Source organism: Prionailurus bengalensis (assembly GCF_016509475.1).
Source record: "Prionailurus bengalensis isolate Pbe53 chromosome B2 unlocalized genomic scaffold, Fcat_Pben_1.1_paternal_pri B2_random_Un_scaffold_46, whole genome shotgun sequence".
Lineage (NCBI taxonomy): Eukaryota > Metazoa > Chordata > Mammalia > Carnivora > Felidae > Prionailurus > Prionailurus bengalensis.
The window spans coordinates 492,054-514,893 of record NW_025091153.1 but is presented as its reverse complement, the minus strand read 5'-3'; the positions used below and the strand labels follow the sequence as shown (position 1 = coordinate 514,893).

General features: G+C 52.6%; 5 protein-coding genes across 8 annotated transcripts; 3 read left to right on the top strand and 2 right to left on the bottom strand.

Annotated features, from left to right (window-relative positions):
* Positions 1–2,634: 2,634 nt before the first annotated feature.
* On the top strand, positions 2,635–8,155 carry CLIC1 (chloride intracellular channel 1). The gene is made up of 6 exons (XM_043571923.1): positions 2,635–2,938; positions 4,991–5,100; positions 5,318–5,443; positions 5,603–5,709; positions 6,567–6,748; positions 7,755–8,155. Exons 1-6 carry the CDS (start codon positions 2,900–2,902, stop codon positions 7,914–7,916), a joined length of 726 nt encoding a protein of 241 aa, XP_043427858.1. The 5' UTR covers positions 2,635–2,899; the 3' UTR covers positions 7,917–8,155.
* Positions 8,156–8,448: 293 nt separating this feature from the next.
* Positions 8,449–11,724, top strand: DDAH2 (dimethylarginine dimethylaminohydrolase 2). 2 transcript variants are annotated; one of them, XM_043571921.1, is made up of 7 exons: positions 8,450–8,692; positions 9,523–9,885; positions 9,997–10,096; positions 10,220–10,293; positions 10,456–10,575; positions 11,059–11,208; positions 11,398–11,724. In XM_043571921.1, exons 2-7 carry the CDS (start codon positions 9,589–9,591, stop codon positions 11,512–11,514), a joined length of 858 nt encoding a protein of 285 aa, XP_043427856.1. In that variant the 5' UTR covers positions 8,450–8,692; positions 9,523–9,588; the 3' UTR covers positions 11,515–11,724. The 2 variants fall into 2 exon arrangements, with proteins under 2 accessions (XP_043427857.1, XP_043427856.1); XM_043571922.1 differs by having other exon boundaries at positions 8,449–9,885.
* A 320-nt stretch (positions 11,725–12,044) lies between these two features.
* Positions 12,045–16,206, bottom strand: MPIG6B (megakaryocyte and platelet inhibitory receptor G6b). Of its 3 annotated transcripts, none has more exons than XM_043571925.1 (6): positions 15,176–16,206; positions 14,626–14,973; positions 14,378–14,468; positions 14,008–14,048; positions 13,791–13,870; positions 12,045–13,680 (listed from the first exon to the last, which is right to left on the bottom strand). In XM_043571925.1, exons 1-6 carry the CDS (start codon positions 15,234–15,236, stop codon positions 13,576–13,578), a joined length of 726 nt encoding a protein of 241 aa, XP_043427860.1. In that variant the 5' UTR covers positions 15,237–16,206; the 3' UTR covers positions 12,045–13,575. The 3 variants fall into 3 exon arrangements, with proteins under 3 accessions (XP_043427860.1, XP_043427862.1, XP_043427861.1); XM_043571926.1 differs by having other exon boundaries at positions 13,564–13,680; positions 13,791–13,889; XM_043571927.1 differs by lacking the exon at positions 14,378–14,468 and having other exon boundaries at positions 13,791–13,889.
* A 481-nt stretch (positions 16,207–16,687) lies between these two features.
* On the top strand, positions 16,688–19,579 carry LY6G6C (lymphocyte antigen 6 family member G6C). Its single transcript, XM_043571930.1, has 3 exons — positions 16,688–16,840; positions 18,301–18,411; positions 18,886–19,579. Exons 1-3 carry the CDS (start codon positions 16,789–16,791, stop codon positions 19,098–19,100), a joined length of 378 nt encoding a protein of 125 aa, XP_043427865.1. The 5' UTR covers positions 16,688–16,788; the 3' UTR covers positions 19,101–19,579.
* A 769-nt stretch (positions 19,580–20,348) lies between these two features.
* Positions 20,349–22,560, bottom strand: LY6G6D (lymphocyte antigen 6 family member G6D). The gene is made up of 3 exons (XM_043571928.1): positions 22,464–22,560; positions 22,239–22,385; positions 20,349–20,679 (listed from the first exon to the last, which is right to left on the bottom strand). The coding sequence occupies exons 1-3, from the start codon at positions 22,516–22,518 to the stop codon at positions 20,465–20,467; spliced, it is 417 nt and encodes a 138-aa protein (XP_043427863.1). The 5' UTR covers positions 22,519–22,560; the 3' UTR covers positions 20,349–20,464.
* Between the last annotated feature and the right edge of the window lie 280 nt (positions 22,561–22,840).

Below are 22,840 nucleotides of genomic sequence, written 5' to 3'. Positions count from 1 at the left end.
GGGGAGCAGCCTAAAGGGGCAGAGGCGAATTCCTTTTTTTTTTTTTTCCGGAGAGCGAAGATAAGCACATTATTAAACCTGTACCAACAACTCTAAATTAATATTTGTACCCACTGAACTAGTATTTATGAACAGCTTAGAATAGTGCCTGGTAAACTTAGTAAAAGCCACGTGTTTTAAATAAATAAACAGAAATAAGCAAGACTCCTATCCTCGTCCTCTTTTGCCTATATCCTTGGTTCAGGGTATTACCACCCCAACGAGGGAACTACTGGGTCTCAATTATAATTTTTGTCTCCCACAAGGAAGTGGAAGCATTCGAATTACACCAAAGTCTGGTGGAGAGAAGTAGACCTGATAAGAACAGCTACACTCCTGCTGAGACATGTCTGTACCCCTCCTACAGATGCACACACCCCCACATCCCTAAGTACAGAGGGGTGTTATTCATTCACTCAGCAACTATTTAGTGCCTATTCTGGGTCAGGTGGTAGACCCAAAGTACTGAACATTAATTAAGTATGGGCTTCGTGAAACTTACTTTTTAGTGTGTGTGACGGGAGGGTAAGTGAGAAGATTGTGAGGGGGACAGAAATAAACAAGTATATACTTTAAAAAATACATCCTCCTTCCCAACTTTGTCCAGGGTACCCTGAGATGGGGAGATCCCATCCAAGAGGTTAGAGAAGATGGTGGGATAATCTGGCTCTGCTAAACAATGATTGGAAAATCCCCTGTAGCAAGAAAGCTGGGGAGTGAGTTAAGTGCTAGGTTAATGGTTACCCCTGGCAAATGGTTGAGCAATGGAGCTATGGAAACCTGGAAGAGACCATCATAACTCTAAGGCGTGTCAGAGAGGGACACACCTTCCAATCTGGGGTGAAAAGAGATTAGGGACTGGTTTACCAAGCCAAGGAAGGGGAGGGAGTGAAAAAAGAAACCACCTTTCAAAGAAAAGGATAGATATTAAGATAGGAGAAAAGCAGAGGTAAGGAGATGAGACCAGAGGGACACTTCGCTGATGCAGGATTTGAGGCTGCAGCCCCCGGTTTCAAATCCAGGGGGCTCTGCTGAATAGTACGGGGAGAGGGCAGCATTACCTGTCATCTGGGAAATTAAGGCAAAATACCTTTTGGGTTGCCAAGCCAGCCAGCCAAAGTCAATATTGATAATCAAGCCAGCTCTAGCTATAAAGCTGTAGGAGAGAAAAGAGAGGCAGAGAAGAAGCTGCCAAAACCTGTTTCAGCTCAGGGCTGGCCCTATTTGCCTGAGGTGTTTCCCAGAAGGGAGATCTTTGTGGGGCATATTCTCTGATGGACATTGACCAGCTGAAACAGAAGAGGACCCTAGGAATAGGGCTGGTTTGACCTCCTTTCCTCAAATGGAAGGGGTCCTGTGTGCAGAATTTGAGGATCACCCATGGAAAAGACTCCCCCCCCCCCCCATACACACTCATGGAATCATTCTACAACCTTATAGGATCTTACTATTCAAGGAAGCAAACACAATATATCTCCTCTCTGGGGAGGAGAGAGATAGGCCTTCCCCCAGAGAAGAGAAAACCCACAGAAAAGGAAGCAGGAGAGGAAACCACTAACTGTTAGTTTCCAGCAGCATGTTTCTCACTCTGCCCCAGTCCTCCCCCAAGTCTCTCCCTTTCTTTATGTGTCAAGGCCTGTTTTGCTCCTATATGCTTGCACTCCACCATGTTTTTCTGGAAATGTAGGTCTCTTGTGAGCAAGTGGTGAGGAAGAAAGAGAAGGTATGGTAGGGTAGGAGGGAGATTCAGGATATGGAGGCTGGAATATATCCAGTTTGGAGGATGTATTATAAAGCCATTTTTCAGCAGATCATAAAGAGTTTGACAGAACCTCGAAAATCAAGCTACTCTTCCTCTGCCTCCCTACTTATTTGTGTCCCCAAGGACTCCACTTACATTATTCCATCTGATCTTTGCTTTTTTTCTTCCATAATAGGACCAGCTACCATCCCCTCCAGGATCAGTGCAGCTCTATTCTGTGGCCATAAAAATCCCACCCTTCCCCGCTTCTCCCATCTTCAATCAATCAGTCAGAGAAGGACAAGGGGCACAGGAAGGGGCCCAGAATGGGGGCAGAAGTGGAAGTATTAAAGCTGACCAGGCTACTGAGGAGGAGCAGACCTCCCCCAGTGATGAGGCCCGTTGGCTCAGCTTCTTGTTTCCCTAGCACAAGGCCTGGTTGTCTCCCTTCCCATCCCCTGCCCTACCTTTCACCACTCTCTTCCCCCAGTCTCAGTGTCCATTTCCAGGTCCCTGTCCTCCTGGAGTCTGGAAGGAATATGGAAAAAGGAATAAACGACCACCTTCACATTCTAAAATTCCCTCCCTAGACCCTCATGGGCTTGACCAAGCTGCTGATGTTGTTTCTCGTGTGAGGGAGGAGTGCGAGTGTCCTCTGATTAATGCAGCAGGGAAACTGAGGCAGGAAAAAAAAATCCTGTGTTCAAAGAGACTGGCGGAGAAACGAGGAGGTTCCCAGGATTCCCTCTCTTTAACACCCCCATCCCTTATCCTCGAAGAGACCTGAGGATCTCCCCTCTGGACCTACTCCCTAGATCGTCGAGTCCCGCCCCCTCCAGTCCCCTCCCCAGGTTCAGGGCGGGGCGGGCCCGGCCCGTGAGTCAGCGGCTCCCCGATCTAGCCCGGGAGGGGATAGAGCTGGAGGAGCGGGGTGCGGGGTACGTTGGGCTGGTGGGGAGGTCGCGTCTCGTGTAAGCGGGTCTGATCCGGCTTGTGCTGCGCCGAAGGGACAGCCCTAGGTCTGGGGGTAGAGAATCCCTGCCTGTGAGACCCGCCTTCCCTGGCCCGGGCCCCTCCCAGTTCCCCAGCGCCGACCGCTTCCTGGTCCCCGTCGCAACTATGGCTGAAGAACAACCGCAGGTCGAATTGTTCGTGAAGGTAGGAACACCTTCTCCCTCCTAGGCCAGCTTCCCAATTCCTGGAAGGCAACTCTCACCTTTACCCCGCTCCAGCCTTAACTCCCCAATCTCTTCCCTCCTTGACCCCCTCCCCAACCCCACGTGCAATCTTTAGTGTGTGTGTGTGTGTGTGTGTGTGTGTGTGTGTGTGTGTGTGTGTTGGGGGGGTGGCTTCGGAAAGGGAAGACAATTGGGGTGTGTGTTTGTGTGGGGGGGTGGTAATGAGAATTCTATGCTCAATCCTGAAAAGTTTGTAGAAGTTTCCAGCAGCCTTAGGAGGGTTCCCAGGAGTTGAGAATATTGACGAGGCTGGGGGAAGGGTCAGATAGGAAAGACTGGGGGAGAATGGTGCAGTGGGACCCAACAGGGTTTGGAGGGTCAGAGGGAAACATCAGGACAGGTGGTCCTATGAGAAGACCAGAGTGAGGAGTGTCTTGGGGGGAGACTTGGAGAAATGTGCAAGTGTGTGTGTGTGGCAAGGTAGGTTTCAAGGGAGAGGGTGTGGTAAGGGAGGCCGAGAGGGGATCCATGGGGAAGGACTGGTAGGTGGAAGGAAGTGAGAGAGTGGAAGTGGAGTTATAGCAGCGGGGCTGGAGATGGGGTGGGTCCGGAAGGGTACCAGGGACTTGCAGAAGCCAGAAAAAAGGAGGTCGCTAGATGCGAGTTTAGCTGGGGCTCCCACAAGGATAGGTGGAGAGAGGTATCAGAAGGAGGGGGAAACCTGGGTTAGGGCATTCATGGTTTGGGGGTTTTAGAAACAGGAGAAAAAGAGTCGCCCCAACTCTCTCCTCTCTCTGTGGGTGTGGATGAAGAGCGGTGGTCCTTTGGCCTTTGAGAATATGGAAACACAGACCGCAGACTCCACCGTTGCTGCTCTGCTCCCCTCCCCACTCCAGGGCATTCTTACCCAATCCTGGACCTCATCTCTGCACCTCCCTCTCCATCTGTGTCTCCTTGTTTTCACATTCTCCCCACCCTTCACTTTCCTGCCGCCTTTCTCTCCACTTCCCCCTCTTTGTTCGTCCTTCTTTGTGCGTCCTGCCGCTTTCCCCCTTCTTTATGCTTGGGGCTTCTCGGGAAGCCATTCCCTCTCCCTGTGCCCAGCCGTGCCTGTGCCCGCCCCCCTTAGGTGTGGTCCCCACCTCACTCATACTCGCCTCAAGGGCTATTTTTATTCCTGGGTGAGGCTGCTCTACAGAGCCCTGGGTCCTGTGTGAGGACAGTTATCTGCAGCTACGGGCCATGTGCTGGGAGATCCCGCAAGTAGTGTGTGGGGAAGAGGGAGGTGGCCCTCCGCTGCCCAGGCCTCAGCCTCACAGGTCCCTGCCCCCACTCCTTGCCAGGAAGGAAGCTGCTAATGCCGGAGACACAGTGAGATGAATCACCCTCAGCCTAGGGGGAGGTCCCTTGGGGGATGAGGTCACCACTTGCCAATTAGAGGGCAGCCCCCCTCTGCAAAGCCCTCTACATCTTTAGGGTGAGGCTCTGGGCCGCTTGACTCCCCTACCTGGCTGCCAGAAACAGCTTGGTGGAGACATAAAGAACCAGAACCCTGGCTTCCAAACCCTGCTGCACCTTGCCAATCTGCAGACTCTACTCCGTTCAGGAATCCAGGAATCCAGGCCTCTAACCTACCAAGTCCCTCTCTATGGATGTGAGGATTAAATAAGTGTTTGTATGTAAAGTGCTGAGAATAGCATATAGAAAACTGCATTACTGTTTAGTCTTCCCTCTCTATGGTCCAGATCCTCCAAGTTCTCCAAAACCCCATCCCTCTGCCTCATTCCCACCTGTCCTGACCCCTCTGGGGAACCAGAAGTTGCCCTTTGCAGAAAATGTTCCCAGTGATCTGCGTTAGGTTTGCTCTACCTCCAGAGTGGAGAGCCCACTTCTTGGGGGAGCTTTAACTGGTGAGACTGAATGTTATGACGAGGCAGAAAACAGCTAGATCTGGGAGTAGTAGGTTCAGAGAATGGCCTGGAGTTGGGTGGGGTGTACCAGGCCTAACTTTGGGGTGGGGGTTGCTTTTCAGGCTGGCAGTGATGGGGCCAAGATTGGGAACTGCCCCTTCTCCCAGAGACTGTTCATGGTACTCTGGCTCAAGGGAGTCACCTTCAACGTCACCACTGTTGACACCAAGAGGTGGGCCAATTTCTGTTCCTCTAAACACCCCTGGTGCACACATATGTGCACACATATATGCACACACATACACTCACCTAATCCTAGCCCTTCATCCTGCACCTTTTCCCCCCCTCCCTCTACCCAGAGCTCCTTTTTCTTCCCACATCCCTCCATTTCCCCTTTCTGGTTCTCCCTGACCCCCTTTTCCTGTCCTGATGCCTGGCCTCTTCTCCAGGCGGACTGAGACAGTACAGAAGCTGTGCCCAGGAGGGCAGCTCCCATTCCTGCTGTATGGCACCGAAGTGCACACAGACACCAACAAGATTGAGGAGTTTCTGGAGGCCGTGCTGTGCCCTCCCAGGTATAAGGACACTTGGAAAGGAGGGAGTGGGTAACTGAGAGTCTCTAGGAAAAAGAGGTGTTGAAGAAATGGAAAATGGGAATGGTGATGGGCTAGAGCAGGGGAGCTGAGGCTCCTTCCCGGAAGATATCTTATCCTGTTTCTTCCATTGGCTTTCAGGTACCCCAAGTTGGCAGCTCTGAACCCTGAATCCAACACGGCTGGGCTGGACATATTTGCCAAATTTTCTGCTTACATCAAGAATTCCAACCCAGCACTCAATGACAGTGAGTTTCAAGGGTTGGAGGCCAGGGTCCTAGGAGTAATGGAGAAGATCTAGGGATTGGAAAACATTAGGAGCACCTGGAAATTCAGCTGTCAGGGAGATGGAGCAGATGTTGGCAAACCTTCACTGCCTCTTGCCCCAGCCATAAAAAAAAGCCCTATATTTCTTCGTATGGCTGTGACTTTAAGCTTCTCTCATTTCTTACCTACTCTCTCCAGCCCCACTGGGGACATTAGTTGGGTTAGCTGCTGGTCTGTTTTCTGGCAGAATAGGTTGTGCTTAAGACAGTAACTCTAGGGGCGCCTGGGTGGCGCAGTCGGTTAAGCGTCCGACTTCAGCCAGGTCACGATCTCGCGGTCCGGGAGTTCGAGCCCCGCGTCGGGCTCTGGGCTGATGGCTCAGAGCCTGGAGCCTGTTTCCGATTCTGTGTCTCCCTCTCTCTCTGCCCCTCCCCCGTTCAAGCTCTGTCTCTCTCTGTCCCAAAAAAAAAAAAAAAAAAAAAAGTTGGAAAAAAAAAAATTAAAAAAAAAAAAAAAAGACAGTAACTCTAGATCCAGACTACCTGAGTACAAACACTACTAGCTGTGTGACTTTGAGCAATTCATTTAATTTCTCTGTAAATCCATTTCCAGATCTATAAAATGAGGATAACAATACCTATTTCATGGGTTGATGTGAGAATTAGATGAGTTGTTTTGTATAAAGTGCTTAGAATAACACATGGAAAACTACGTTCGTGTTAGGTATTATTCTCTTGGACTGGCCTCACCATTAGTATTCATTCACCCTCCACTCCCTAGGTCCTCCCGGACTATGTTGATCTTTTGATGTTCTTACCAATTCCCCTTTCTTGCACAGATCTGGAGAAGGGGCTCCTGAAAGCCCTGAAAGTTTTAGACAATTACTTGACATCCCCTCTCCCCGAAGAAGTGGATGAAACCAGTGCTGAGGATGAGGGTATCTCTCAGAGGAAGTTTCTGGATGGGAATGAGCTCACTCTGGCTGACTGCAACCTGTTGCCAAAGCTCCACATAGTGCAGGTGGGTGGTCATTGTAGGAGTAGAAGGTGGCCACTGGATGGCTCTTTAAGAAGCTCCCACACAGATTTCCCATGACAACCACTCCTAAGGTGGTTTCTTTCTTGGGATGGTTTCTGTGGATTGCTACCAATAGCAGATACTACCCCATTCCTTCTCGGCAGCCATTGCTGCAGACCAGGGCTTGAGAGAATTACATTCTGTGACATAGGCTGTGGGTGCAGCAGATTGGCTGAGAGTAACATATCCCAGTATTGCTATCAAGAGTGTTCTTCCTATCTCTGTCACTGCCAAATCCCCAGATAAGACAAAGCAGGCTTTTCCTAAATTCAGAGCTTTAACTCTTTTTATAGCATCAGTCTCCACTTCCTCTTGTGATGAAAGATGAAAACTGCCGATTCCCATGTTTTTGTCTTAGCCTCAAAGCTATGGTTTAGTTTGTGAAACATGGGCCTAATGTCAGTCTGCTACAGACCTCTGTATTGAAAACTGTGTACTGGACGCTGAAAGACACAAAGATGTACAATGATTGGTTCTTGCTCTCAAAGGATTTGAAATCTAGCTGGGAAGATAAAACATTCACATGAAAGTGAATTAATAATACATGATAAAAGCCAAATGAAAAATAGGGACAAAAGTTATTGTGGAAATTCAAGAGGAGAATTTTATGATTTGTGAATTATATCTCAATATAATCAAGGAGAGAAGTGGCACCATGGAATGGGGTGGTCTGAAAAGGAACAGGTTATAAATGACCAGGATTTCAGTAAATGGAGAGGAAGGGTGAAGACAGTAGGAGAAAGCGAGGAGTTAGAAAGCCCATTGGAGAAAATGATTCATATGGGAGATAAGAATTACAGGAAGAGAAGCCAGATAGTAGAGGTTCTTGAATGCCTGGACAGGAAGGCTAGATTTTATCATGTAAGCCTTGGGAGAAGGGAAAGACCAAGAGCCATTGTGGCTTCCCCTGAGGCTAACATGTTGGTCCCTCTCCTCTCTGCACCCCCAGGTGGTATGTAAGAAGTACAGGGGATTCTCCATCCCAGAGGTGTTCCGCGGAGTGCATCGATACTTGCGCAATGCCTATGCTCGGGAAGAGTTTGCCTCCACCTGTCCAGATGATGAGGAGATCGAGCTGGCTTACGAGCAAGTGGCCAAGGCCCTCAAATAAGCCCCTCCTGGGGCTCTGTGCCCCCCCCCCCTCTATTTTCTCCACAAAGGCACCAGGTGGTTTCCACGTGGCTACCCAATGGACACACTCCAAAATGGCCAGTGGGCAGAGAATCCTGGAGCACTTGTGTAGGGCTGACTGGGGGGCTGAGGGGAAAGATGGGGAATCTAGGTAAGATTTTTATTGTGTGGGGGTGTGGGTAGGACAATGTATTTCAGTAATAAAATACAGAATGAAAATGTAGTGTCGTTTTGCACAAAGGGGGCTGCAGTGTGGGTAACACAGAATGAAAGGTGGGTCAGTGACCTTGAGCTCAGGGCAGAAGCCAGGAATTTAGAAGAGGGGTATTTGTGGTCAGGCTTCCATTTTTCGTGCCGGTCCACCATAACGCTGTCTTGCGGTCCATGTCGCATTTGCTGCCCAGCCGACAGGGCCCTCCATATCTGGGTGGGCCTGGGCAGCACTCATGGGGCGGGGCCGAGTTCGGAGAAGGGGAGCGCAGTCCCTGTGGAGCGGGCGTAGCAGGGCGGAATGGGCGTGGCCTCGAGGAGCCCCGCCCCGTCCCGCTTAGACAATGCCCCGGAGCCGCCAGACAGTCGCGCCCCCGCCCCACCGTAGTTCTTGAGCTCGCCTTACCCAGGGACCCCTCAAAAGCCAAGAGCTCCAGCCCCCGAGGCTTGAAGACTAGGACTCTCTTCTCCAACCAACTCTGTCCTCAGGGGGGTGGGGCCCCAGCCAAGAACACAAGAGCGCTGGAGTCTGGGTGGCCGCTAGAGGTAAGTCTAGGGGTTGGAGATGTCCCCCGGACCGTGTGCGGGCCAGAGTTTGAGGTTGCCGGGCCCGTGCCCGATACCCGACAGAGTGCAGGAGGCCGAAATTTGGGTGCGGAGCTGGGCTGGGTAGACTTAGGGGGAGATGGACGGGGAGACGGTCCTGGAGCCGGGAGTGGTGCCCGCTCCCTGGGACCACGCCCCCGGTTTCCCCGCCCCTTGGATTTCGTTTTAGACCTCTCCCAGTCCTCCGGGACTCGGTCTGGTTTCTACTGGGTCGTGCTAGGGGTAGCAGGACCGGCAGGGGTGGAGAGAAGATATTTAACTCCTTAGGCTCTAATTCCTCCCTCGTTGCCCCTCTCTCCCTTTCTTGTTGGGCATTCAGAACTTCCATCTCCCAGGCCCTATCTCCCCAGCTGTCTCCTCCTGTCCCATAACCCCTTTGGGTCCCTTGCCTCACTTCGGGTCCCTATGGCAGTGAGCAGCTGAGGGTTAAGGGGGCGGGACCGTTGCATTTTTAGGGAGTGAGCGCATCCTAGCGGCTGCCAAGAGGGGCGCCTAGCAGGGACCTCGCGAAGCCCCCGAACAGGGGCAACAGGTGTTTTAGAGATTAGGGGTCCCGGTCTTGTTCCTCGGACTCCCTCCAAAGAAGCAGACCCCGAAGGGTGCGGGGTGGAATGGAGTTGGCGGGAGGGGAACGTCTGGAGGGGGTGGGGCGAAGTGGGAGGGGCGCCCGGAGATGGCAGAAGGAAGACCCGGGCGCTCTTAACCACCCCCTACGCCCTTCTGTGCATGTCTCTTTCTTTGCCCTCCTCCCTTTCTGTCTCTTCTCCCAGACAGGTGAAGTAAAAAGAGAAAACTAAGAAATCAGCGCGGCCGGAGGGGGAGACTGTGTGGATGGGATGGGGACGCCGGGGGAGGGGCTGGGCCGCTGCTCCCATGCCCTGATCCGGGGGGTCCCAGAGAGCCTGGCTTCGGGGGAGGGTGCGGGAGCTGGCCTCCCGGCTCTGGACCTGGCTAAAGCCCAGAGGGAGCACGGGGTACTGGGGGGTAAACTGAGGCAGCGATTGGGGCTGCAGCTGCTAGAACTGCCTCCTGAAGAGTCGCTGCCGCTGGGACCGCTTCTCGGTGACACAGCCGTGATCCAAGGGGACACGGCCCTAATCACGCGGCCCTGGAGCCCCGCCCGCAGGCCGGAGGTGAGCGCCAGGGTGCGGGTGGGTAAGAGGAGAGGGGTAGCTGGCCGTACGGGGTTTTAAGAATTGCAGGTGGGAATGTCTCTGCCCCGCGCCCTCTTTTCCTGCCCTAAGGTCGATGGAGTCCGCAAAGCCCTTCAGGACCTTGGGCTCCGGATCGTGGAGATGGGAGATGAGAACGCGACGCTGGATGGCACTGATGTTCTCTTTACCGGTGAGGCTGAGGTGCCTGCATTCCTGGGCTTTGCACTGGGAAGCAGAGTTGAGAGTGGGCCATGTCGGGCCTTGTTTCCAACTCACTCTCGCTCTTAAACCCCCGCGGCCTCCCTGGGCTCAGGCCGGGAGTTTTTCGTAGGCCTCTCCAAGTGGACCAATCACCGAGGAGCTGAGATCGTGGCGGACACGTTTCGGGTGAGGAGCAGGACCAGCTTCGTGCTGGGGGAGCCAGGAGCTGATGCGGTAGGAAGGGCGCGGCGTAGGGCGCGGCGTAGGGAGGAGCCAAAAGCAGCTTGTGTTTTAGGGAATCCTCTCACTCCTCCCACTTCCCTGAATTCTTTCCCTTGTTGCTCCTAGGACTTCGCTGTCTCCACAGTGCCAGTCTCCAGCCCCTCCCACCTGCGCGGCCTCTGCGGCATGGGGGGACCCCGCACTGTGGTAGCGGGTAGCAGCGAAGCCGCCCAAAAGGCTGTCAGGGTGAGAGGCGGGGCAGGGGTAGGGCAGGTTGGGGTTAGGCCACAAAAGTGGGTGTGGCTCCCGGCCCTAGAGGCTGAAAGCAGGGAGGTTCAGAGAATTAACTCCAAACCCTGCCCTCATGGGGCGGACTATCTAGTGTGAAAACCTGTGAGAAAGCAAGTTGTTATACTAGCAGGACAAGGACAGGGAACACAGCAGATTCACATCATCTTCCCGAGTTTCAAGTAACTCCCAAAAGATGGCAACTAAGTTATGACTTGAAGGATGCATGAAATTGACTGGGAGGGGCTGGAGAGGGGGAGAAGAGGGTTGGAGGTAGAAAGAAGTGCATGTGAGTATGAGGTGGAACAGAGGTAACTAAATCACTTAGAACACTGCCTGACACATACTAAGGGCTAAGTGCTTGCTAGCATTATTATACAGCAAATGTAACTGTGTCCTCAGCCCTCTGAGCTTCAGCACTTCCTCTTTCCTCTCCCTCAGGCGATGGCAGTGTTGACGGACCACCCCTATGCGTCCCTGACGCTCCCAGATGACGCAGCTGCTGACTGTCTCTTTCTGCGTCCTGGGTTGCCTGGTGTGCCCCCTTTTCTCCTGCACCGTGGAGGCGGGGACCTGCCTAATAGCCAGGAGGTGAGGGAAGGCAGCAGCTCCACCACTGCCACCAACCAGAGAAAGGGGTCTCAGGCCTTCTTAGTGGGAGGAAGAAGGGGTACCGTCTCTGGAAGCATGGGTGGTGCCACCCTGAGCTGGCTAGAAGAAGGGCCTGGCTGTGGCCTCAGGATCTTACTCCCCTCTCCTCACTTTATATCCTCCCTGCAGGCACTGCAGAAGCTCTCTGATGTCACGCTGGTACCTGTGTCCTGCTCAGAACTGGAGAAGGCAGGCGCTGGGCTCAGCTCCCTCTGCCTGGTGCTCAGCACACGCCCCCACAGCTGAGGGCCTGGCCTTGGGGTCCTGGCTGGCCAGGGGTAGGGCAGCATAGGGATTAGAAGGGGAAGGAGGCTTAGATAGAGGACAGTGAATAGGTAGTAGTGGGGAGAGGGCCCCAAGATGGGGGGTGGGGGGGAGGGCTTAGTGTGGGAAAAAGGATAGAGTCCACTGGGTGAGTCATCTTCCTCAGAGATAATAAACAGAACCGACCTTTTAGACTGGGTTGTGGCTTGTGTCTTATTGGGGCAGAGGGGTAGGGGCAGGGCTGAAATCTGGGGTTAGTGCTGGGAAGGAGGCCTCCTTCATTCATCAAACCCTCATTAGGCACTTACTGACTCATTGCCCAGCCCTATCATAGGTGTTTGGGCACAAGATGGACAGGATAGAATTTCTATTGTGGGCAGCACATATGAGGGAGAGAAGAAAGAGTATGGGTGGATCACTCAATTTATCCAAATGTCAGATGATTCAGAAACTGGTAGATTACCAACCCACTCCTAGATGATAGAGAGGAAGAAGTGACACTTCCATGGACATTCATTTTCATTCACTCATTTACTGAGGCTTAGCAGTAAAATTAAAAAGGGTCAGTCTCCTGATCAGGGAACTCACAGTATATGAAATTGAAATACAGGTTGTGATGGAACAATTCACAGGATGTTGTTGCTATGAGATAAATAAGGAGACTGCCTAAGGCATCAAGATGTACGCAGAGGTAGGCAAAGAGGGTCAGGAATGGCTTCCCAGGAAAGGCTACATTTCAACTGAGGATAAAGAAGAATTAGCCAGGAAGGTGGTGGGGAGGAGGAGGAAGAGTGATCCAGGAAGAAGGACTTGCATTGCGCAAAGGCATATTTGGAGGCTGGGGAGAATCTCTCCAAGGCTGGCATGTTATGTGCATGTGGAGTGACAGGGACAAGCCTGGAGAGTAGGCAGAGTGCTGCAGCACCTTGTACCCAAAGCTAAGGCCCATGGCTCCAGAGCTGAAGGTTATGGAAAGAAATACTGCAGTTCTGGAATATAGGCCATGAGGAGTAGGTTACCATTTGGGGAGGACCCCTCTGGCTTGAGGGAGGAAGACACGGGCAAGAGGATGAGGTGGGGCTATGGGTGACCAGGGAAGAAATGAGAGTACATTCGGGTGGTAGTCCTGGGCGTGAAGAAGGGTAGGATTTCACAGTGACATTAAAATAGGACTTGGTTCATTGTGTGGGAGTGAGCGGAAGAAGGTCTGCATGACTCCCAGTTTCTGGCTTAGGCAACTGGGTTGATCAACAGAGAATGCAGAGAAGTATTAAGTGACAATGAGTTGGGTTTTGGATATGCTGTGTGCAAAATGCCTACGGCCAACCAGACAGAGATGTCTCAGGGATAGTTGGGAGATCCCATTCCCAGAAATGTGAGCTGGAGAGAGTTCTGAGTTGTTTGCAGAGGTGAGGGCTGAGAACTGGCTGCGGATGGCAGATTCCCAAAGAGAGGGAAGTCCGATAAAGGACAAACCTAGAATGGTGGGGAATACCATGATGGTAGGGAGCAAGGAAAAAGAGTCCAAAAGGAAGACACCAGCATTAAAGAAAAACAGAGCTTAAAGAAGGGCGTGATCAAAGACCAAACCAGATGAATGCTAAAAAATCTACTGGGTGTGGCCATCAGGACCTCACTGGCAACCTCATGGAGAGCAGATGAGCAGTGGGGGTGGAGTAAAGGAGAAGAAAATATGGGTGTAGGCCCCTGGTTCAAAGAGCTGGACTATGGAGGGAAAGGAAGAGTAGGACAACTATCTAAGGAGTTGTTGATGTCTTAAGATAGGGAGACAGGGCTTGATCAGGTTTAGAAAGAGCACCAGTGGTGAAGGAGACAAGAAAGTTATGAGATGGGATAGCTGAAGGAGCAAGATCAGTGGCAGAGATAGCCTGGAACCCAGGGCTCCTGATTCTCAGGCTAATGCTCTATTCTATCCCATGGTCGATTCCTTTTCCAAGTGAGGAGCCAAGGAGGGGCCGAAAGTTGTGGAGAGCTGAGAAGCCCCAGCTTGCGAGGTTCGAGGTTTGGAATAAGGACTTCCCTTCAAACTACAACCGCATAGATGGTGGAGGCATCAGCAGGGACCACTGGGGTTAACCGGAGGGGCCTTCTGAGGGCCAGATGATCCAGGTCTGCATAGAGCAGGCTCTGAAAGGTGGGCAGGAAAGCAGAAGGGTCTCAGAGATCTGACTCCCTGGGGGACACAGGCTTTTCCTCAGGGATTCTGGCCAGCCCTCTTCCAATCCCCAGGCCCTTACCGGCTCCTGGTCCAGGTCCCCTGTGATCTTAGGCTCCTCCTCCTTTGCTGGCCTCTGGGTCTCGACTTTCACCAGTGGATCTATATGGGGGGGACAGAGCTGAAGAATTGAGAGAAAGTGACCAACTTGTCTGCTCCCAGGAAGGGCTCAGACTCAGGAGTTGAGAGATGGGAAGTGCGGGAGCAGTAGAAGGAAAATGAGGTGGAATTAGTCTCACCAAATCTGGGGAGTGGTTGAGGCGGGGGCGGGGGTGATCGCCTGTAACGGATGTGTAGGAGTCTTTGAGGGCCATCAGTTTTGTCTCTCGTTCTCCTCGGGACCAACAGCAACCCAGCAACTCGGAAGGGTCAGACCCACAAACAATTTGGGCTCCACTCCCACCGATAATTCCACCCATGCTCTGATCCTCCTCCAGCTCTAGCTTCACCTTCCAAGCCAGGGCTCCACACACCAGTCTGTGGCCTCGGCCCAAGTTGTGACCTCCCCCATTTTTCTCTAAACCACATGCCCCAGCTCTAGATCTAGCTAAAGTCTGCGAAGGTTCTAGTCCTGCCCTTCCCGCCTCAAGCCCCTCCCATTGTGCTCACCTGCGCCACCACCAGACCACGCCCAACGCCCCGAGTCCCAGCACTAGTCCAGCGCCCAGCAGTGGGATCAGGAGCTGGGGATACATGGACCCTGGGGAAACGGAGGAGGGGATGGCGGTGGATGCCGAGGTCAGAGGTGCGAGAACAGAGAACTAGCTCTCCAGGTCAAGAACGTCCAGCCAAGGCCTCTCTCCCTCCCCAGGGTCTGTGTTCGAGTTAAGCCCCCGTGCGCAAAGACCTGGACCTACCGTGGGCAGGCCCCGGTGCCCTGCAGTCAGCCCCGTCCCCTAGCACATGCAGCACAGTACGGCTCTCCTCCTCGCGGCGGCCCCTGCAGAAAAAGGTGCCTGAGTCCCCCGCGCTCAGGAGCAGCTCCAGCCGCCGGATACTAGGGTCCAGGGCACGTAGGCGACCAGCAAAGGGCTGGACGGGAGACACAGTGGGGGTCCCGCTGGATGAGGCCCACAGGATTGGGCGGCGTCCTTTGGACAGGCCCCTGCAGGCCGGGAAGCTAGGCGCCCAGGCCCAGCGGATGGGATGCGAGACCCCTACGCAGGAGAAATTCACCCGGTCTCCAGGGCGGCCGTCCAGTGAAGCTGGGTTTGGAGGGAGCAGTGGTTAGGGCAAGTCCACAGTTAGAGACGAATCCCACTCCCGTCTCCTCTCTCTCCCCTCTCCTCTGCTCTCCTGCGCTCCTCATCTTTCCACACACACCACCTCCCCTCCCCCACCCCCGCGCCGCCCCCTGCCTCGGTCTTTCCTGGCACCTATCCCAACTTTCCTGGGGGCATGGCTTACCCCCGGGGTCTCCCTGGGCCCTCGCCAACAGCACCGGCAGCAGTTGCAGAACGAGGGCCATGACTGGGATGTGGTGGGGAGAGGAGGGAGTGGATCAGCAGAGGAGACCGGAGGGAAACCAAGGGGTTGGGGGGGGGGGGGGGGGTGCGGGTCTGGGCGCTCCGATAAAAGGAGGGCGGGGCTACCAGCTGCCGGGATCCGTCTGGGAGCCCTTCACAGCTCTCAAACAATACTCGGTTAAAAGTGGTGCTCGAGCTGGTGACAGAACACTTTCTCAAAACTTTAACTCCTACAGCTAGCAGGGGCCCGGAGCGTCCGGGCTGGCTGGCTGAGTTCAAATCCTGACTTCACGTGCGGGCAAGTCGCTTAATTTCTCTGGGCCTGTTCGCTCATCTGTAAAACAGGGATAAAAGCACCTACCTCATAGAGGATTGAGAAAGAAAAAGAGTAATACATGTAAAACACCTAGCACAATGGCTGACACATAGGAGCACTAAGTGCTCACCATTATTATTATTATTATTATTATTATTATTATTATTATTTCTATTCTTATTTTAGCTTCTACTTCACCTCTGTGCCCACGCTGTCCCTCCCAGCCAGTGGTGCCCCACCCAGACTGGCAGGTTTTGATTTGAGAGACACTTTGGAGCAGGTGCACATGCCCCACACCCTGGACTTCATTGGCCTTCACTGAACTAGAACAACCCAGGCCAGACCAAGCCCTAGTTTAGCCAGGGCAAGTTCTGAGAACCTTCTAAGGGCCTGAGGCAGCGCCTCCCTAGCAGGCAGCCCCAGCCTATGCCTCTGTTCTTGTGACATCATGGAAGCCCCTGGTGACATCACAAACCCTTCATCCTTTGTCCTGTGGCTAAGCAGGGATTGGGAAGATCAAGTCAGGGCTGAATCAAGATTAAGTTGGCCTCTTCCATCCTTAATTTCTTTTTTCTTTTTTCTTTTAGAGAGAGAGCACACAAGCAGGGGAGAGGGGCAGAGGGAGAGAGAATTTTAGGCAGGCTCCATGCTCAGCAGTGGAGCCCAATGTGGGGCTCAGTCCCACAGACCCTGAGATCATGACCTGAAATCAAGAGTCAGATGCTCACCTGACTGAGCCACCCAGGAGCCTCTCCATCCTCAGTTTCTGCTCACCTGCCCCTACCAGTTCCCCCCAGGGACCCAAATTTGGCGGTTAATGTAGGCCACATCCCATTGTCCATTTCCCAGGAAGCAGCAGGCACTGCCACTACAGCCACTGTACTATCACAGGGGCCTTTGGCGATGCCTCTTCAGAGGACTGGGCAGGCAGGGCTGTCAGCTGGGAACCAGGAGGGGTGTCTTGACCTGAAATCAAGAACCAAAATGGAGTTGGCCACTAGTTCACCTATCCTCTGCTACCTCTCTATCCCATCCCCACTCCTTCACCCAGTTCTGCTTAGTACCTCCCCATCCCTGGTCAGCTGTGTGTAAATAGAGAAGGAGGGGCCACCAGAGGCAGGGAAGGGAGGGGACCATTAGGATTATAAATTCCAAAAAGGCCACTCAACTCCCAGAGCCGGATCCCTGAAAATCTACTGTCAGCTGCTGTACTTGCTACCATTCTCAGGATCCTCATCATGAAAGGTCTTCTGCTGCTCACCCTGTCTGCTCTGCTCTGCTGGGTCTCAGGTGAGCATCTAGGGGCCCCAAGGACTTCTACAGCTTGCCCCACTCACCGCCCTCCATTGCCCACTGCTCAGGATCCCAAGTGCCCCAACTGGTGGCTCAGTTCTCCTGTGCCTCCAGAACCAGGCTTCCCCATCACAGGGTCTTTGCTCCATTTCTCAAGGATTCCTGGCTCCTTCACACTTCTCCCCACCTCCAAGACCTGCCAGGGCTCCAGGTCCCCTCTCCCCTACTCCACTACCAAACTCTCTGGCACCCAGCTTACTGCTTTCTCCTCTTACCATCTGCACTCATAAGAGTCCTCCCAGAAACCTAGGCATCCAGTCTGGGACTTCCCACCCTCCCCATCTACTCCATCAGATTTTGTTCTCAGTCATTCTGAGAGGCAGTGGCCTTTTCTAGTGCACCCTTGGGCTTCCCTGGGGAGCATACCCCCAGGGATACAAACCTTCTGGAGGGTCCCAGGGATCTCTTAGAATCTCCTGGGAAACTGGGGAGATATTCCAGCCTCCTAGGGAGGGAATGCCAAGGCTGCTCACGCCCAGGGTGAAATGGATTTGTTGCACAGAGGTGCAGTCACCAGACCCCTCTACTCTTGGACTGAACCCCTCCTTCGCCACACTTGGCTCACCCAAACCTGCAATTAGCTGAGGTGGGAACTTGGAGGATGACACTTTCTGCTTCCATTCTCTCCCTTTTGGTAAGGTACTCAGGTGGAATCTGATGATCTGGTTCCCAGATATTTTTCTTTTCTTCCTCAAAGCCGCCAGGATGACAGGATCCCACACTTACGGCGGTCCCAGGTGGTGAGAATAAATTGCTAAAGCTGACCACAGGGGCACCTGGGTGGCTCAGTCAGTTAAGAGTCCAACTCTTGGTTTGGCTCAGGTCATGATCTCACCGTGAGTTCGAGCCCCGCATTTGGCTCTACGCTGACAGCGCAGCCTCTCTCAAAAATAAATGAGCTTAAAAAAAACAAAAATAAAAATTTTAAAAAAAGCTGGCCTTAGGTGGCTTTCTTGCCAGCCTCAAGTTACAAGCCATTTATGCAAGTGCTGCAACCATCATTCTTATTTGTAATATTTCTTCCAATTTCAAGTCTCCATCTGTGACGTCTTCTGAATTCCTTTATCTTTTCCCCCACCTCCTCCATTCCTTGCCCACGGTATTCTCACATTCCATTTATCCCCAGCCCTGTGTTTTTGTTGGTAGCTCTACCCCTCTTGACTCATCCCCCATGGGGTGGGGTGAAGGACAGTGTTTAGTGTGTGGGCATTCACAGAGCAGTGCTCCACCCTCCCCTACCTCCACTGTTGCTGCTTTACTCACCTCCTCTGTCACTACCAAACCAAACAGGTTAGAACACCTACTTGATTGGCTCTTCTCCACCCTACCCCACAGCTCTGCTGGTCCCCAGGTGAGTCAGACACCCCATCACCTCAGCCTGACTTGTGTCTTCCCAGCTGACATTCGCTGTCACTCCTGCTACAAGGTCCCTGTGCTGGGCTGTGTGGACCGGCAGTCCTGCCGCCTAGAACCAGGACAACAGTGCCTGACAACAAATGTGTACCTCGGTAACATCCCCCTCTTTAGTGGGGAGAGGGGACCGGTGGGAGACTCTATTGGTGAGGGCTGAGGCCCAACTGTAGCTCAGACTGAGGTGGAACAGACAATCACAGAAATGATGATATTTGGCCAAGGGTTCTTAGGTACCAGGTACCATTCTCTGACTTTACATGGATTGTTTGAGTTCATGTTCAAGAATCCTATGATGTGGGTGCTCTCATTACACTGAGGAGACAGCCTCAGAAAGAGACACTGACAAGTCCAAGGCCTCACAGCCAACAAGTGATAGGACCAAGACTGGGGTGAGGGGGTGGGGGAAGGAAGTGAAGGAGGACAGTCAGACTTACTGAGAAGAGATAAAGAGGGGAGGGCCAGGGGCAGAGTAGGGAAGGAAGCCTGGGTGGGTGCATGGGGAGGGGAGGTGGGCACAGGCATGCCAGGTGCCCATCCTAGCTGACCCCACTGTCCACTCCTACCCTCAGGTAAGATGTGGGTTTTCTCCAACCTTCGATGTGGCACACCCGAAGAGCCTTGTCGGGAGACCTTCAACCAAACCAACCACAAGCTGGGTCTGACCTATAACACTACCTGCTGCAGCAAGGACAACTGTAACAGCCCAGCCCCTCGGCCCACCCCGGCCCTGGCCCTTGTCCTCCTGACCTCTTTGGCTGGCCTTGGCCTCTGGCTGCTGCACTGAGACTCACTCCATAGCTGCCCCTCCTCCCACTTGCCTTAACTTGAGCTGAGCCCTGTGTCTCTGTGTCCCCCGGCTCCCTACAATGGCCTCTCCTTAGCTCCCTTTGCTCAGAAAAACATTTCTCCAGACTCTTCACATTTCTTTAATTAGACAATGGTCTCTCTACCCATCCTGCCACTTTACATCCTCCACTCTGCTTCTCCTGAGTCCCTGCCCATGTCCCTCTAGACCATTCCAAATCTTCCCCAATAGAGCTCCTCACTCTATTTTTCCTCCTGCACTCTACCGTGCCCTACTCTGGGAGCGATGGGGACCTGGGCCTGAAATTGTCTTCTGTCCTGTCCCCAGCAAAGGCTCCTAGGAAGGACCTGATGACCTCACTGTCTGGGGTTGATTCCCCAAACCCTGGCCCCCATACATACCCCATTCCCATGATCACCTCTTTCCATTTTGAGTAATAAATGTCTATGTCTGATAAATTGTGTGTTTATTGTCAACAGACCTCTTGTCAGAGGCCCCCTCTCGGGAAATGATGTTTTCAGCTCCCTCCCTCCCCCAAGAATCCTTCAGGGGTTTCCCTGAGAGGCTGGGCTGGGGCAAATAGAGAAATGGGTTTGTCAGGCCTCTATCCTTCCTTCCTGTGCCTGAGGTTGGCACACAGGTCTCAGTGTTTGGAGCGACAATTCTTATCCCAAATTTAGGCCACACCTCTGGTGTACTGCCTGCCAAGAAGGAGGTGCAGCCTGGCTTCAGGGCTCACCAAAAAGGGTAGGAGAGTTACATGGGGATGGAATCCAGGACCCTCTTAACAGGCCTCAGTCCCTCAGGTTAGAGTCAAGGGCCTCACTTGGCCAGGCTACTAAGCAGGGCACCAAGCAACCCTCCTAGCATGGTGCTTACGTTTCCTTTCTCAATCCTATAGAGTCACGTTGGGAAGCAAGTGGCAAATGGGAGAAAGGGGAACAAACCCAAACAGTTTCTTTGATTTCTGATGACCCCCACTTAGCCCAGAGACCAGTCCCCTCATGCCCTCATGGTCCTCGCTGCCGGGGAAGACTCTCCCTAGCAATAAGACCAGAAGTCACTTAGAGCAGATTCTCCATTGTCCCTTGGGGTTTCATTGGTTAAGGAGTACACCATTATAACTAAGTCCACTGATGCTTGATAACCCCTAAACTAGAGCATGGACGCCCCCATAATACTCCTGCAATTCTCCCATCAAAAAAGATAGAATTTTCCAGTCAGGTCTAGGGTGGTGGATAGATTTTAATGGCTCACAGAGGGCTGTTTGTCTTCTCACCTCGAATCTCCTTTGTTCTCTCGCTCCCTTGTGCCCCTCCCTTCCCTTGAGCCTACTACCCTCTTTACAGTGCTGGCAAGAGCCAGGCCAGTGTGGTGGCTGTTGCAGCCAGGAGGCATGGCAGGGCCACAGTGTTCGCGACGGCGCTGTTGCACAGGTCTCCGACGCAGCAGTCTCTGTGGGTTGTGTAAGTCACATCTCCCACCAACTCTGTTTCCACTTGATTGCAATGATGGGCCGCCACGCAGGCTGGATAGTGATGAATCAAGGTCACTGAGGCTGAGGAGAGAACGAGACTGGGGTGTCGGACTCTTCGCATGAGGACTTGCCTTCTAGGGCAGAGTGGATATGACTTCAAGGAGCCCAAAGGGATTCTCTGCCCCCCTCAAAAAAACAGCTCCATGAAACCAAATGACCAAAATCCACACACTGACACTGTGAACCCTCTAATTCAATGCACTGAAATGGACCAACATCACTTCTGTGCTGTTCTTGCCCAAAACTCGACTGCAATCTAGAAATCATGAGAAAATATTAGATAAATCTAAATTGAGAGTCTATAAAATAACTTATCAGGACTCTTCAAAAGTGTCAAGGTCATGGAAGACAAAGACTCAGAACTGTCACAGATCAGAGGAGACTAAGAAGACACAAGAGCTAAAAATGCAATGTGGGATCCTGGTCTGGGTCCTGGACTGTCAGTTCAGATGCAGAAATGAACACTACAGGTCCTATCAGCCCCAGGCACAGCCGGGCTGGCCAAAGGAACACGTAGCCTAGGCTCAAGGGATAGGAATGCTTGCGTCTCACTCGAAGGAACCTGTAAGACAAGTAATTAAAATCAGCACTATCCTAAAGATATGATCATTAGATGTACCTAATGAAATCTCTAACATAAAGAATAAAGATATTTTTGAGATTCCAAGTCTCTTGAGATGGAAAAGATGTCCGAGGACCAGATGAAGTAGCACTAGAACACCTGCTAGCATGACCTCATGGACTTCCAGTCAACAGTGTCCACTTTCTCAGAAGAACCCTATCCCCACTTTTGTCCTCAAAAACCCTCATGGGCAAGCAGTTGGGGAGGGGGTGGGACTTTGGAGCATCAGCTCCCCATTATCTTGGATGGCACCACACCAATAAATGGCCTATCTTTCTTTCTTCTCTGCCAAAGCTCGGTGCCTGTTTTTATTGGCTTGTTGTGTAGCAAGTGGATGAACTCTCATTCGGTTTGGCTCTAGTACAGGACCCCAAAAAAAGACAAGCGTAGAACAACTGGCTAAACTGAATAAGGTCTGGAGATGAGTTGGTAGTACCAGTGTTATTGTTATTTCCTGATTTTGATAATAGTACTGTGGTTATATAAAATGTTAACATTAGAGGAAGGGATGTGAAGGATATACAGGAACTCTCTGTACTATTTTTACTAAATAGTAAACTCTCTATACTATTTCTACTAAATAATTTTCAAAAATTATTTCAAAATTACACACACACACACACACACACACACACACACACCTGGTCCTTATCTAATGTCTGCAAGTTTGGTTTACTATTTTGGTCCCTGACCTCAAGGGACAGAACTTTTTCAACCATTTGTGAGTGAATGGGCCTATGAGACTCTGGAGAGTTAAGAGGGGGAAGTAGGAACATAGGGACAGTGGGCTGCTGAGGGGCTGTGCCAGAGCCAGAGGGCTCTAAGACTGCTCTACTCTGCCATGGCACCATCTGCCCAGAGCCAGACTGAGCCTAGAAGGTTCTGGAAACCAGAAGGATCGAAGTAGGAGCTGGAGGCAGGGAAGGGCTGGGGGAAGAGGGAGAAACTGAGGACTCACGGTTTCCAGATAGCTTGTTCGGTCCCAGGCCTGGCTGGGGTTTGCGCTCCAGGAAGCCACAGCGTTCTCCCTCCCTGCAGGTGGCCACGGTTTCTTTGCAGGAGCTGCTGGGGCCTCCTTTGCAGTCATAGCACCTCATTTGGTTTCCTGGCAGGAAAGAAGAGGTGCTTGACCCGGGCTGACTGAGGAGCCAGTGTGGGTAGAGGGGGATGGGCTGCTCCTTACCCAAGGCAGTCCCCAGCAGGGTGCCAAGCAGGACCCCGACAACTAGGGAGTTCATTGTGTCTGTCTGTGTCAGGATCACCTCTCTCTCCCACCCCCCCCTCCCTGGCCCTGCTCTGCCAGCCTTATATCCCCCTTGCCTTGGGCTTTATAGGGCAATAAAAAGGGAGGAAAGAATCTCCCCCAGCAGGCACTGGGGCCCCATTGGGGACAGGGAGGGGCCCCCATGGCAGGAAGAGCCTTCAGCATCCTCTGGAGTCCCCAGATTCTTCCTTCCTCAGCAGCTGTTCTAAAGCTGTGGCCCCCGAATTCCTGGCCCTAAGACCCTTTTGGAAGGTCCTCAGTGTTCTTCCTTTTCCAACTTCATACCTACGTGAGGT